Source organism: Cyanistes caeruleus, chromosome 9 (genome assembly GCF_971803275.1).
Source record: "Cyanistes caeruleus chromosome 9, bCyaCae1.hap1.1, whole genome shotgun sequence".
Classification (NCBI taxonomy): Eukaryota; Metazoa; Chordata; class Aves; order Passeriformes; family Paridae; genus Cyanistes; species Cyanistes caeruleus.
This window is the reverse complement of record NC_141709.1, coordinates 5,776,083-5,791,058: the sequence shown is the minus strand read 5'-3', so window position 1 is coordinate 5,791,058 and position 14,976 is coordinate 5,776,083. Positions and strand designations below refer to the sequence as shown.

The 14,976-nt window shown below is 40.9% G+C and overlaps 1 protein-coding gene across 17 annotated transcripts in view; it reads right to left on the bottom strand.

Annotated features, from left to right (window-relative positions):
* SMG7 (SMG7 nonsense mediated mRNA decay factor) overlaps window positions 1–14,976 on the bottom strand; it is a 52,744-nt gene that overhangs the window by 23,883 nt on the left and 13,885 nt on the right. For all 17 annotated transcript variants that reach the window (XM_086842683.1, XM_086842687.1, XM_023931633.2 and 14 more), the window contains 5 exons: window positions 7,712–7,743; window positions 6,353–6,470; window positions 4,408–4,540; window positions 1,465–1,636; window positions 564–635 (listed from right to left, as the gene is read on the bottom strand). In XM_086842683.1, coding sequence (XP_086698809.1) covers window positions 564–635; window positions 1,465–1,636; window positions 4,408–4,540; window positions 6,353–6,470; window positions 7,712–7,743 — 527 coding nt within the window. The remainder of the gene's footprint in view (window positions 1–563; window positions 636–1,464; window positions 1,637–4,407; window positions 4,541–6,352; window positions 6,471–7,711; window positions 7,744–14,976) is intronic.

Here is a 14,976-nt window from a genome sequence, read left to right as displayed (position 1 = left end):
TTTGTTTGGTTAGAATGCTACTGGTTAAAAAACTGAATTACTGGTTTGAATAGCCCAGCTCAAAAGTGACTTATCCTTCTATCACCATCCCTACATTCTGGGCCACTGGAAGACAGTAGCTGAAAAGCTAGATCCCTGAACTAAAGAACTCATTAACTCCCATCAGCAACTTGAAAAATCCCATTTTAGCTGCTAAACTTGATAAATTGGCATGGGAATAAACAATACAACATAAAAACCAATGCTGGCGTAAAATAAGTTTTCATTAATTGTACTTTATAGTGTAAGAATGTAACAGAGTACAGCAGTAGCAAAGCCTTGGAGTAAAGCTTTGTGTTACTCTCCTTGTTTCTAAATCTGCACAAAAAGGAAGCAACACAGATCAAGCAAATAATCATTACCTAAATGATTTACTGACATGTAAGGCTTTATTGTATGGCTGTGTGGAGAATATGGGGAGGGATATTTATATATAAAAGCCTAGGTTTTCAACTGCCACAGCAGAAAACAATACCCCAAATCTTCCTTTGGAATTATGAACTGAAAAGGTATCCCAGACTCACCATTAGAAGGGACAAGCTGAGCTGCATGTCTATAGTAAGACTCTGCCTGGCTGGTCTGATTCCTATAGCGAGCTAAGAAAACAGAAAAAAAACCCAAGTTGAGGACCAAAATTCTACTCCCCTGCAGTTACTTTCAAAAAATTTTTCAGAATTTCAAAAAGTTTCAAAAAAATTTACCTGAAGAGCATTTCAGGAACAAGCATGAGAAGAATGTGCAATTACACCACACAGCACCAAGATTTGACACATTCAGTTCTAAGGTGCCTGTTTTGCCTCAGACCGTCTTGCGGACACAGTGCCAAGAACACCACACACAGAGAGCTAAAAAAGTATTTTTCATTCTTCTTTGCACAATCACCAACTAGATCTATTTTTAGGTTGTTCTCTGTGAAAAGAGAACTTTCTACAACACCAAGTTTTACTTAAATCAAAAAAGAAAGAAACCTGCTGAACTTAATGTAAAAAAGAAACCCCATTTATGAAAGACTGGATTTCTAACTGGTGCCCTTGTACAAAAGATGTTAGTGTTCTGGAATGGAGAAGTGTGCTAGCGTGCTGCAACAAGCTTTTGTAGTATTTCAGCATTTCCCTGTGCCTACCAGCTAGAACATGATTAGAATGCTAGGAGACAGACTCTAGCAGATTACTAGAAAGCCAGTGATTAACTCTCTCCATGCATCAATGTGTACCACACACTAGATAAATCTGAACAGTTTCTTTCCAGATCTTTCCCCCTGCAGCAACCACCATAGGCACAATAAGCTACTAAAGTAGTAGTACTAGTAGTAAAGTAGTAGTAAAGTGTAGCACACTTGCTCCAGAAGTTGCCACGGTAGCAGATCTCTAGAAGCTGAACACAGACAGAACTTCATTGTCCCAGCCCTTTCCTTCCGAAACTCACCAATATCTCCCAGGTGGACAAGGCAGTGCTGGCAGATGTAGGAGCAGGAGCTGGACTGCGGCTTTACAATGGCGCTGGTGTGCGTCTGTTTATTGCTAATGATCCCCAGCTGGGAAGATTTCACACGGCACGGCAGGTCTACATTAAAAACTGTGCACAATTCCTGTAATAACTGCAAGCATGGGGCTGGGTCAGCAGCAGTTCAAGACAGGCATTGGAAAGACATAAAACCAAGTCACAAAACTAACAGCACCACTTGGAGGTGTAGTCACCACAGATAAGCTAAACATATTTGAGGTGAAAAACCTCAAGTTACTGAAAGTGAGATTTTAAAATACATTCTCCATATGGAATTCATTGAGTTCCATTGTGTCCACTGTTCATCTACCCCGTAAAGAAAAGCTCTGCATCCCAGACCAGTAAACAACTCAATCCTCATGATAGTTAAATCACTAAGATTTATCAGTGGAGACTGAGTATGGGAGGTCTACAGATATTGTTAGGTTTTATGGTTTTGCTTTGTCTCTTTGCTTTAGTTTTACAGTAAGACAGCCGAGAGGAACACAGTGGGTTTTACACCTTGAAGAAGCAACACTGTTCTCTAAAAATAATAGAAAGGAACATCCCTCACCCTCCAAGGCAGCTTGTTCCAACATAAAAAACTGCACTATCCCAACTTAAACTTCAGAAAGAAGCTGGAACATAACCATGCAAGTTTGTGCGCAACGCAAGGCAATACTAACAGTTCAGTGGCTGAGGTGTCAGTAAATATTTGTGCTAATCCAACACTGAGACTCTTTCAAGAACAAGGCATCAGCTACTTGATCAAATATTTCAAAAGCTGATGCAAAGAAAACTTCAAATCTGCCATTCTAATAAGCACTTTTGAAGTTTTTCCTAACAGACTCCAGCGAATATTCGGCAGAGTAATGGCAACCAGAGAGCAAAGAGTATTGGACTGAGTTCTAGGTTAAAAAGTGCAGTTAAGAAGTAACAGACTTTCTCCCAGCTGGGAACATGCTCAGTCTCCAAATAAAAGAGATCTACGGGAGGGTTGCACTTCCAGATAAAGGCATGGAGAAAGCCCATGGCTGACAGAGACACACACTCTGTCAACAAGATGTGACGCAATGCTTTTGCTTGCTGCAGAAAGAGATTTGTGTCACACCTCTCTCCCCTTTGGGTCTGTCTTTATACAGTAAGCAAAAATCCCCAAAAAAGAGAGATCTCGCAGATGAAAGCTGGATAAAAGAGAGCAACTTGACACCTTCAAAGACACCAAATTAAGAGAATTCACGATCTTGTTCAAAGATGTCACTTGTGAAGGCCTTACAGCTGGAGAACGTGTACCTTGGCTGAGCCAAGGCTTTAGACTGAAAATGTGATTAACATCACAGCAAACAGAAAGATGACCCAGTCTGTAGTGTCAAACTCAGAAAGAAGTAAAATTCCCTGATCCACTGACAGAAAGAACAAGGCTTCTGCAAGACAAACAGTGTAGATGGCAAAATACCTGTGGCAACCATGACAGCCTGTCAAACTGTCTGCTTCCAACAAGCAGCTTTCAAAAAAAAAAAAAAAAAAAAAAAAAGCAGAAGGGAAAAAATTGGGTAGCCAAAAGGGTACCCTAGGGTTGGCATTGCAGATGTCTGGAATCCAGCTAGGAAATGATACAGTATGAATACCTACTGTGAGTGCTGTTAGCTGAAGACAGTGTAAATTAGCCATGATGAAGTTTACTCTGAACACAGAGAGGATTCAGCAACCACAATGCTGTTGAAGCAGACACCAAATGAGGGGAAAAAAGGGAAGAAAGGCAAGTTATCTCTAAGTCCATTATCATTCACTGACTCTTATTCTCCATAATTTAAAGCTGAAATCTAATGAAATCTAATGTAGGAAAGAGTGTAGGCAAAAATATGTCAGTAAGAAATAAGTATATGAATAGGAATAACACTCCTTTGGCAATTAACTGAAAACCTTGCAAAAGATTCTTAGCCCAAAAGCACTCAACAATATAGTTTTGCTCTAGGGGAAGAAAAGTTCCAAGAAGTGAACTAATTGTTGTCAAAAATAAAGACTTACATCTCAATGTTCATCATCAGTTTTAGGAGTCACAAGGAAGGGGCAAAGAACAAAACATTAGGTCATCACACACATCCTGTGCATCTGTCTTTTCTGCACATATTTCTGTTCTTGAATAACTTAATCCAAGGACAAACTGACTATCCTTGCTTATCCTTCACTTTACAGTGAATGAAAACGAATGAAGGCAATGGCCCACAAACACATACATAGGAATGAGAAGCCAAATGGGAATTTTTAGAGAAATGACAGAAAAAAGAACTAAGAGTACAATGCAATCATCAGTTAACTCATCTGCTGAGCTTGAGGTTTTTTTGTGTCGACCTTTCTGCAAGACATTACAATTAAAAGATGAAATTCCTCACCACAAGTCACTGCAGAGATAGAGTAAGTGGCTTTAAGAGGGACTGGAGAGCCAGTGAAGGCTAGACCTAATAGAGGATTCACACAGGCAGTAATTCAAGAAGGCAACAGATTCACATCGAGAAGGCAAGAGACAGTGCAAAGAAGTACCATTCTACCCTTTCCTGATGCTTCATGTTTGCTCTGAGCAGTCACAGTAGAGTACAGTAAGAAATGGACCCTCTGACCTTACCCAAAAGAGTGGGGTTTAGGCTTTAAAGCATATTCTACTATAACAAAACCTAAATTGCACCAAAACAACTACCAGATAAACAGAAATTTCAGCTTAAGATAAATTGAAAGAAAGCCCATCATCAGCTCTACAGATATTTCCTACTGAGAACAACACAGCAAGGTGCACTGCTCAATCCAATACAGCAGCAAGCTAAGGGCAAAGAACAGATTTTCCCCCCCTAAAACTGATCCTCCATCCATCCTCTACTTTGTGCAACTCACCTGCGTGTAGAAGCCACTAGCTGCCTCTAAAAACAGAGAAAGGTTCGCCTGAACTTCGCTCCGATTCGGATTTGCTCTGTTTTTCGCCTGACCCTGGAGTGTTGTGATCTGATTTTTAAAGGCATGATTCCAACTGAAAATAAAAGAAGCATTTATCTTTTTACTTTGGAAGTGTCTTGTGCAGATGGCATAAGCAACAGAAAGAACTGTTTAATTATATAGCAGACGTGAAGACTATTCAAATTCAGACAACATTCAGATGAGAACAAATGTTAAATATGCAATAACCACTTTTCCTCACCTCTCATATCCAGGGAAACAGATCCTGAAATATATATATATATATAGCTAACATATACCTGTATAGATGCATATGGCTAACACATCATTAATATTGCTTGCAATTGTTCTATTTTAAGCAGCATAGAAGTACCTCCCTAAAACAAGATGTGGGGTACAGAAATGAGGGTTAAAAGCCATTCTGTAACTGGAAGTGTGGAGAAGACAACTCAGCCAGCTTACTCATCTGGCTTCCCTCAACAATCAAAGAACCACATGCTTCTGTTAACTAAACTTATTACAACCCATGTCCGCACCTTAAATAACAGGGAATGGATTCAGGGCATAGAGAAAACCCAGCTGAATTTGAAGGTGTCATAAGCAACCTATTAAGTTCTCCCCTGATTATTCTTCCCTCTGCCCAGCTCTATCTCACCAGGCTTAAAACACAGCTCTTCAGCAGCTACTCAGCTCCTGTTAGACCTTGTTGCAGCGAGTGTACAGTTGCTAGCAAAATTAGAGGTTTTTGTGTTTGCTTTTCCCCTTCGGGGCTCGGGCCGCCCGCGGCCCCAGCCTTCCACCCTTCCACCGCCCCCACGGCTGTGCTTGCCGTTCCCGCCGGGTCCGCCCCGGCCCCGCGCCTCCACCGGGCCCGGCGCCACTGTGTCCCCCCCGCACCGCCACGGGACACCCGCTCCTTTGTCGAGCCGTATTCGGCTCTGTTTTTCCTTCGGGAAATACCCGAGCCGGTGGCACCACCGTTCCCCGCCGTGCATTTCCGCTTTGCCTGTGTCCCAGCCAAAGCGGCTCAGGTAACTCTGTCTCGCCCTGCGTTCCCCTTCGCGGCTCCACCCCGTCCTTGTCCCGCCGTTGGAAATCCCCTAATCCTCGGAAGTTTATTAGAAAATTCCCATGACTGTTACCGCTTATCTTAACCTGTCTGTACCTGATTTGTAGAAAGTTTGTATGCCCACCGGCTTTATTTCCTAACTTGTTCTCCTGACTTCCAACTCCCCGAGTTAACCCTTTAAAAGGAGACAGTCAGACCCCTGAGCTTTGTCTTTTCTTCCGACTTTACCCTTGCAAAATAAATCTGTGAATTGCAAAACGGAAGAAAGTCCTCCTCTGCTTCTTTGCCCGATCCATGGACGCGTGTTCAAAGTGGAGCTGTGAGCTCTAATCCAGGTCAGGACTCATACAGCAGCCCAGCCAAGGACCCCTCCTTGGCACCGAGTCGGAGAGAAAACAAAAACCATCTAAGCTAGCCGGGCTCCCTGGCTCGTGTCAAGACCTTGCTCAAAGCTCCAGGTGACTGCACCAGGCAAATTTCCTCCTTTGTGGAAAATGCAGACTTCAGCCCTTCTGCCCTTCCCTGACAGCAGAGCAGACTGGTGCTCCTTAGCTCCTCTGCCCCCATCTGGTTCTCTAAAGCCCATTCCTGCATGATATGGCTGCTTCTGAACTACCAGAGGTAAAACACTAACCTACTGAATGCTCTTCATCAGCTCTGCAGTGCATTCTCATGTTTCCCCCACTGCATAGCTCTCATTTTAAAGGAAATAAAACAATAATTCCATAGGATACAATTGCTTTTCTGGAAGTCTCAAGGTTCCCTGCTCCCCAGCCCAGACTACATACATACACACAAATTCAATGAGGTACTTACAGGTCTTGCTCCACCTTTTTATCTAAAGCATATTCCAAATCAGTCACTAGCATTTTTTGATATAAGTCCTGTAGAGCCTGTCTGGATGTCCAGACTTCTGCTGGACCCAGCTTTGAATCTGTTCAACAAGAAAGAAAAAACACAAAACAAATACACACAAATTTATGGAGTTAATCTGATTTTTCACTCATTTACAAAATGAAAGAATAGAGCTCAGTGTAAGATACACACCACCAAATATCTGCTTTTGTCAGTTTCCTCAGAATAGTGAAATACAAGAACTACAGAGGTTGAGGATTGAGTGCTCACTGATTAACTGATGGCTCTTCTACAACACCAGAACTAGATGAGAACGAAGTTTGCAGATGACAAGTTAAAAAACAAAACAAGAGGTATGTGATCCTCTGTAAGCTGCAGAATTTCTTGCCACTGGATGAATTTACTAAAATTTCCAGTGTAGCCTGAAAATAATTAGCAGACAATAAATCCATGGAGGGATGCTACATAGGACAGTGCATGGACCTACACTGTTGATATTTAGAGAACACTGTGGGCAAGTACTCCTGCATGCTTGCCATTTTCTATCTCTTCAGTAGTCATCTGCTCCCCATCCCAGAGGGTGAGTGCAAACACTGCTCCCTGCTATTGAGTCCAATTTCCTGTGCCTTCTACAACCACCTGAGCTGGGGCTGCAGGAACACAAGGGATGGGCCTCACCCCAGAGAAACCATCCTGATGCTGATGGTGGAGTCATTCCTGTTAGATTAGGTGGATCCAGGTGGTTTTAATATTCCTATGGGGACTACACCAGCCTACTACTTTCACTATACCAACGTGACAAGCACAGTTGAGCAAAGGTTCATGAGGGAAGCAGTGCTGATTCATTAATAGAAACCATTTCCCATTAATATATATAGCTTAAATCCCAGCTCATAGCATTTCTAGGGCTGCACTTTATGTTGTGCTTATTATGAACTTACTACATTCACAACACATAATAATGTTCAGATCAGCATTTCCTCACCCATTAAAACCACCCTTATCACGGCTAATCCCAAGTGCAGAATTCCTGTGCCAGTCTGGGCAGGAGTCACAGAGAGAAGCATAGACAGGACCTTCATCACCAAACGTTTATAACATCCAAAGTCAACTTCAAAAATATGTATTAGGTACAGACAAAAGGGGCATAGTTGTTAAAATACTATTTATTTATTTATATACAGAGGACAAGCCTTTAACATAAGGTCACACACTTTCCAGCAAATTCTTAAGAATGATAAGCAAAAGAACACAAAAGGAAAACAAAAACAGTAATCAAATATTAATAAGCTATATCAACTGTATAATAAAGGCAATTACCTGTCATGTCAGCCTTCAGGACTTCTGCCTGCCTGTAAGAAAGTAGTAAGACAATAAATTAGAAACAGATCAAAATAACTGAATTATGCCATAACACTTTCATGAGATAGTGAATCTGCTTACAACTCACCCCGTGCAGGATTTGAGCTACTGTTGTTCAACAGCATGACTACTTTTATTTCATCCCATAAGAGTAGTCAACTGTTCACTTTTCCCTGCTTATGCCTCTTTCTGAACAAACTAGAAATGCTTACATTATGGTTTATATTTTAAGCTTTATGTGGCAGCAGTGTCCAACGTGGCAGGAGCCAAGAGAGTCAGAGCAACATGAACTCTCATCAGTGTCTGTCAGCACCTTAGTACAGCCCTCCTGTCCCCATGCTGGACAAGTTTTCATAGAGAGAAGAGATAAGACTATGGCCTCCCCAATAACCTCTCTTCCTTGAACTGCATCCCTAAAGTAATGCTTTGATCAGGTTTTCAAGGAAAAAAACAAAACACAGTACACACAGAAAGAATGGCAACTATAGGTAACTATCTACAACTCCTGCACTGACCATCCTCTGCAAATCCCCACTACTGGTGAAGGTTGGCAAATAGCTTCCCAAAAAGAGAAACACTGGGACAGTCCTCAATAAATAAACATTCCTGACTGAATGGTCAGTGTCTGGCTGGAGCAGGCAATGGAGGTGCTACATTTAAGCACTGTGACAGCAGTACATAAAGCTTCAAGGAGTAGCGCTGCTGGCCTGTCTGATGGACACAACCTAGGGCTGGCAGAACAGACATGAGGCTGCCTGGTTTGGCTGGGACATGTCCCTCTGCTCTTGCTGCATTCAAGTGATGATGTAGATTTGGAGAGTGCAAGCTTTCCACACTGGACATGGAATCCTCCCAGCATATGAAATGCTCCCTTCACCTGCCTCAGAAAATAAAACCAAAAAACCTACCAAAAACCACAGATGGAAGACACATTGTCTGTAACATGAAGGTCAGATGCCAGCTTGGAAAAGAATGGAGAGCCAGAAGAAAGCACCACCTAATCCCTAAAGGGGCTGCAGAAACCAGCATTTACTTTCTCTTGTCAATGTGAAATTGTGGTGACTGTACACAGTTTTTCAGTTTGTTCTGGGATCTACCTACTGGCCACAAATTATAGGGAAGGTTTTGAGGTCCACATGAAGAAGGTATCAGAATAGGATATACATTACTAGGAAGATGTAAATTGGTAGGTCCCTACACAGAATTTCTGTTGATTAAATGCAAGCGTTATCTAAAACAGCTCACCATAGCCACCTCCACCCAAGAAGCAATGGGATGCCCCAAGAGCTTTAATTGTCAAGAACAAAAGTCAAAGACAAGTACATCTTAACTGGTATCAGAAGTGAATCTGTATGTGCCTCACCTGATCCAAATTTAATGCCTTTAAGACAACTTTGTTCAGTTTATTTATTTCAAGAAGATGTTAATATGGTTTTTTAACTCCTAAGAGCGGGGGATACTGGAAGAAGAGATAACAGAGACAAGCAGTGAAAATTTTAGCTACTGTGTCAGGCGAAAGCTGAAAGCCTAAGAAACATTTCTTCCTCATCCACACAGAGGTAACAAAAGGCATCTAAGTGAAGGCACCTAAGTGACGGCTCTGTGGCTGCAGCCACAGGAGCAGGATGGGAATGAACAGATCCTGCCCCCACAGAGCCAAGAAGTGACAGGAATCTCCTCTGTGTGCTGTGCCTCAGCAGCCCCTGTGCTGCTGAAGCACAAATCCAATTGGGCACAGAGCTGAGCCAGATCCGTGGCACTGGGACTTGGCAGCCAGCAATGCCACTGCTCCCAAGGAAAAGCTGACTTGCTCAGGTGCTGGAATATCGCTTTTCGAAACAGCCAGCCAGGTTCCTACAGTCTGGCTCATGCTTCAAACATCTTCCAGTGCTGTGAAGGTCTCCTCTGGGCTGAGAACACAATCTGCGCTGCCTAAGCCATGAATGCTGAGAGACTCAGCCCTAGCAGGATATGCAGGACTGTGCCCACAGACAAGAGCCCTGAATTCTCTTACAGGCACAAAGGCTCTGCCCTTTAAAAGCCAAAAACTGCTCCTCTGGAAACTGCTTATGCAGAACTACCTTCCACCAAGTATAATTCTTAAAAGAGGAAATATAAAAGTGGGGTTTTTTTCCCCCCGAAAGTTTGCCCTCACTGTTGCCTAGAGAATTCACATGAAGAAAGTCTCAGACTTTCAGTCTATCAGTGCAAGTGCCAAGAGACTTTTCGTAAATGCACAGACCCAATCATATGACTAGACCAGAGCTTCTACCGAAAATACTTATTTAAAAACATTTTTTTTTTGGAAGACAAGACTCATGGGCTCACAGAACAAGAGACTTTAACACCAGTCGCTTCACAGCCATAACACACACTGTCTTGTATAATTTATAAAATTGCAATAAACAATACTGAAGGGATTGTCTCTGTAATTTTTAATTATATGTATAGAAATTATTTCAGTACTTCCTAGAGGTCAAAAGAATTAGGAAAGTCGATCTAACATTAGTATGCTGCTTTTCATTTCCACCTAGAAACAATTTATTTCAAATAGCTGCATTCTAAGCCAGGATAATAGGGGGCAAAACTGGGTACAAAACTTGTTCTGCATCATGGAGAAGTATCAGGGGCAAAAGCGGGCGGGGGGGGGGGGGGGGCGAGAGAAAGAGAGGGGCAGAGAGAGGTGCACTGCCCATTCCTTAAACAAACTTCACAATGGGCCTTTGCTGGTGCTCAAGGACTCCTAGTGGACACCAACTGCAGTTGACTGGTAATGACTGAGGAGTTTCTCACTGCCAATGGTTCCTTTTATCATCCAACATTGTTAAGAAACTTTTCTGGCCATATCTTTTATTGCATCACCCCATACTGAATTTACAATAGAATTACTCATTCTGTGGCAAAGAAGGTTGCCTGCTAGAAAAGCTGGTTGGGCTTGTTTACACATTGTATCATTTCAAGAATATTCTGAAGTACCTCCTTGCCCAGCTGGACTCAGCAGTTCAGTCAAGTTTCCTTAAGTTCTTTTTGGTCCAAAACCAAATAAGGACAAACCATAGTTCAAAAAATTATATATCAAGTATTTCCATATACCACCTTGATATATCACAATAGCTACTCGTTATCATTTCGTAACCAAATACGTAGATTCAGCTCTGTGCTTTCGTCAAACTTTAAACTGAAATACAACAGGCTCCCATCCAATTCAGTAAAAACATTTTATAAATAAAGGAATTTTCATTTTATTAATAAAATTGAAAAGCCTTAAAACTTTAAAATACAGTAGTCAGGACCATCTCTCCATGTTCTAAAGGTATAGGATAAATAAAAATTTAAGTCCCCACAGGAGACAAAAGAAACTTTTCTTAAGAACCTGACAGTATATAAAGTTCTGTTTTGCTGGAACTCAGCGGCTACATTTAATCTAGAATGAACCACTGGACTTGGCAAAGGAAGACAAGAAAGACGCATTTCATTTTCCCTCTTCCAAGTTTTTACCATTCTTGGTTAATTAAGTTTTCCCAAAGCAGAGTAAGAGAACAAGCTGTTTCCCTTAACCTGGTAAGCATTACACTAAGAAAATCCCATAAATATTGGGATATCTCTCCTGTATATATATTTTGAAGAGTTTCCCCCATCACACTGAAAGATACATCAAAAGATCATGCAGTTACACCTACTGTTTAACATTAGAGCAAGTTTGCTTAATTTGGAGTTAAAATCATATCAGAAAAGATCATACAACCTCTTTGGCTAACCATTCTATTCAAGTTTTCCTCTTGTTGCCATCTGGCTTCCAACTCTATTTGCATATCATTGAACAAATGGATCTATTTTACAACTGTCCACAAAATAACTAATTTCTGTTCCAACATCTGTCTTGAGTTCTGCTATAATTCAAAGCATTCAATCATGAATTTTCAGTTCCACATACACCACCTTGCATCTCTAATAGGACCATATCCATTCTACAGAAGCAGGAGTCTGCTAACAAGACATTGTTCCCCCTTCATTATCAAGCACAGACAAGCCAATAAAATTAAGCCAAACTTCTCAAAGCAGAAGTTTTGTGTTACCCAGCTAACATCCTCTGTTTCTGGAAGTCAAGCCTCACACCACACCTCTCTTATTTTCACAGTCAGGATGTGCCAGGCATGATCTGCTGTGTCATGACAAGTTCTACAAAATACGTGGAAAACCCCAGACCTCACAAAGCCAACACAGAACACAGCTGTTCCTGAAGGGGAATTCCACCTAGTTTTCCCCTAAGCATCAGCAACCCTATCAGTTCCCTCAGGAAATCTCAGCAACACAATCTTCCGATAAGGAATTGAGGATTCACATGATTAAAATGGACAATGAATCCAGGCAGCTGGGCTTACTAAAGCCATCAGATTCCAATCACATGTTCTGTGATTCTAAAAACCAAAAAACATTAAATAGCCAGGAGTTTCACTCCAAGCAAAAAATCATACTCCTGCATTTCTATTTCCTGGAGGTGTGTGCAAAAACTGTACCACAATAAAAAGCACCTGCAGCCTAATGTGCCTTAGCAGGAGGTGACTGATCCCAAGGCTCACCAAGGGCACTGCCAGAAAGTTTTCATTCTTCTGAAAGGGAACAGAAAAATGCTGAGAATATATAGAATAAATGCGGGAAATCTTTCATTTTGGGTTGAAAAGGTAGATTTTCTATACTAGCATACTAAAAGTCAAACACATTTAAATCAATAATTTCATAATTTCAATATTTGGCAAAGCTCACACCCAGAAGGAACTTCAAATCAACAACCTGCAACTAGCATTTTAGATTTTCCTCAAAGTAACAGTTATCTTCAACTAAAGTTTATAACGGGTTTAATACTCAGTGGGGTTTCTTTTCTTTATTTGTCTCTAAGCATACTTGTGCTGATTCAGGGCCGGTGGAAGCAATAGGAAGCACTAACAGCATGGACACTGAATATTGCACACCATATTTAGGGGAGATTGGTTGGTCAGAAGCCTCCAACCACTGTATCCAAGACATTATTCACGTCTGGAGTTTAGCACTTCAGATGTGAGAAAAACTTGCTGATACAAGTGGTTGACAGTTTTTTGGAAAAGAAGTACTTTTGCTTCAATTCCTAAGAGTTACCACTAATACTTGCTAAAACTGAAAGCTTTCTTTATAGTTTTTAGAGGCTTTCTGCTTACTAATCCTTTACAGCTGGTACACTTTGCTAAAGGTTGGATTCTGAAACATAACTCTGATTTCCCTGAACTGTACAGTACTGTACAGTAGACAGTAACTGTATCTCTGTGACTGTCAAAAGGGAATATTTTTACAGCAATCTTAGGATTGTGCATAAACCTAGATGGTTATGCCTGAATAACAGAGGTATCTAACTTGTGGGTAAACGTCATCTTTGATTTTGATTCCACACATTCATCCAACATGACCTGAATACAACAGGCTCCAGACAACAGCTTCACACACCTTTCCCTGAAAGGGCAAATACATGGAATCACGATTTTACAGGGGTATACAGCATCCAAGAAAGATTTTACTTATTAATTTGTGTACAGACTCTACCTGTTTGTGCATTGGATGTGTACTGTTAAACAACTTTGAAGTTTTACCTCTATAGAACAAGTTTGTAGTGTTCCAAACTTTCAAATGTTGCTATCTAATTTAAATTACCATAGTTTGCATAAAGTTCTGGAATCGCTTGCTTTGGCAGCTGGCAGGTTTGGGTGATGTCAGCTCTTACTGAAGGTGGCAAGAGATCATCAGGATGTGGGTCATGGAATTAAATGTTCCATGTGCCTTGAAAGAACACTGCTAGCATACCAATGAAAAAGAAATAAAATAAATAGCCAATGAAAAACACCTTTAACAGAATCATCTTATTGTCAATTTTATGTGCTTAGTAGTTTACATCTTATTGTTCCTCTTACAGGCAGCTGAAGTCAGGGGACAGCTAATTTCCTTGACCTGCAGTTTAATCAGATTATAGCTGTAGATCAAAGCCACAGAAACAAGTATTGCGTCACCAGTAAAAAAAAACCCCAAAACTACACTTCTGCAAGCAAATATTAAAGCAAAGCACCACCTGAATACAAATCTCCTCCACAGGGAATCCTGCTCTATTCCTTTTGTGTTCTCACCATAGTTGAGAAGGATGTTGAGAGATGGGGACACAGAACAGTTTTTCTTAATCTCTTCTTCCCTCCTTCTCTATTGGAAGCAATTCATAATAGTCATCCTCAAAACACAACCACCAAAAGCAACTCTTTCCCAATTTGATCAGAGCTGACAATCCTCCTCCTTGGATAAGGGTAGAAGTACCCTTGCAGTCAGCTTCATTCAAACTCATTTTCTTCGTCCAGTTTCATGGAAGTCAGCTTCTTTGTACCCAGATTTTAAAATTATGTGCCCCAAAGGTAAAAAAACTCCTAAGGGAAGTCAATGTGTTCTTAATCTGATTTAATCTACAGAGAGGGAAATACAAACCTCCTACACTGCTCGGGCTTCTGACATTCCACTGCCTCCACTGGACACTCAGCTCTCCCTCTCCTTACAACCTGAAGTCAGAACATGAGCTAAATGCCTCAGAAATAGGGTCCAGCCATTCAGGATCAGCAATATGCCTGGATCTGTTCCATAGAACTCCAAAATTTAAGCCTGGAGAGTAACCTGAAAACTATATACCAAACAACCTGTATTTTCCAATTCAAGCAAGAATAGCTGGCAATAAATATACAGTGTTAGGACTAGCTCAGGAAATCTCAGCTGTATTTCCATAGCAATTTTTTTAAAAATACTGACTATGCTGTTCTTTAACTCATCATATTGGCCTACTAGTTATGTGGAATTTTACTACAGCCATCAAGGATAAAAATAACCTCTAAATGGATGCTGCCCAACAAGGAAAAGCACAAAAACTCCAGTCACCTTTACCCTTTTTTACCTTCCAGGACCTGACAGTATAGCTCCATAGGTAACCTGACACTATTTTCAGTATAGAAAAATTCTGGTTTAGTAACAGTAATAAGAATTTATTAGCTATAAAAGAGGCATGCTCAGGAAATAATAACCAGATACTTAATATGTGTGGCGATTCAAGACACTGATATATTTTTGAAGAAATACCTTCAAAAGAAAATTTCTAATAGCAAACAGTAAAAAAGTAATACTTTTTTGGAATACCATTATGGCACATCCATACAGTAGTGCATTTACTG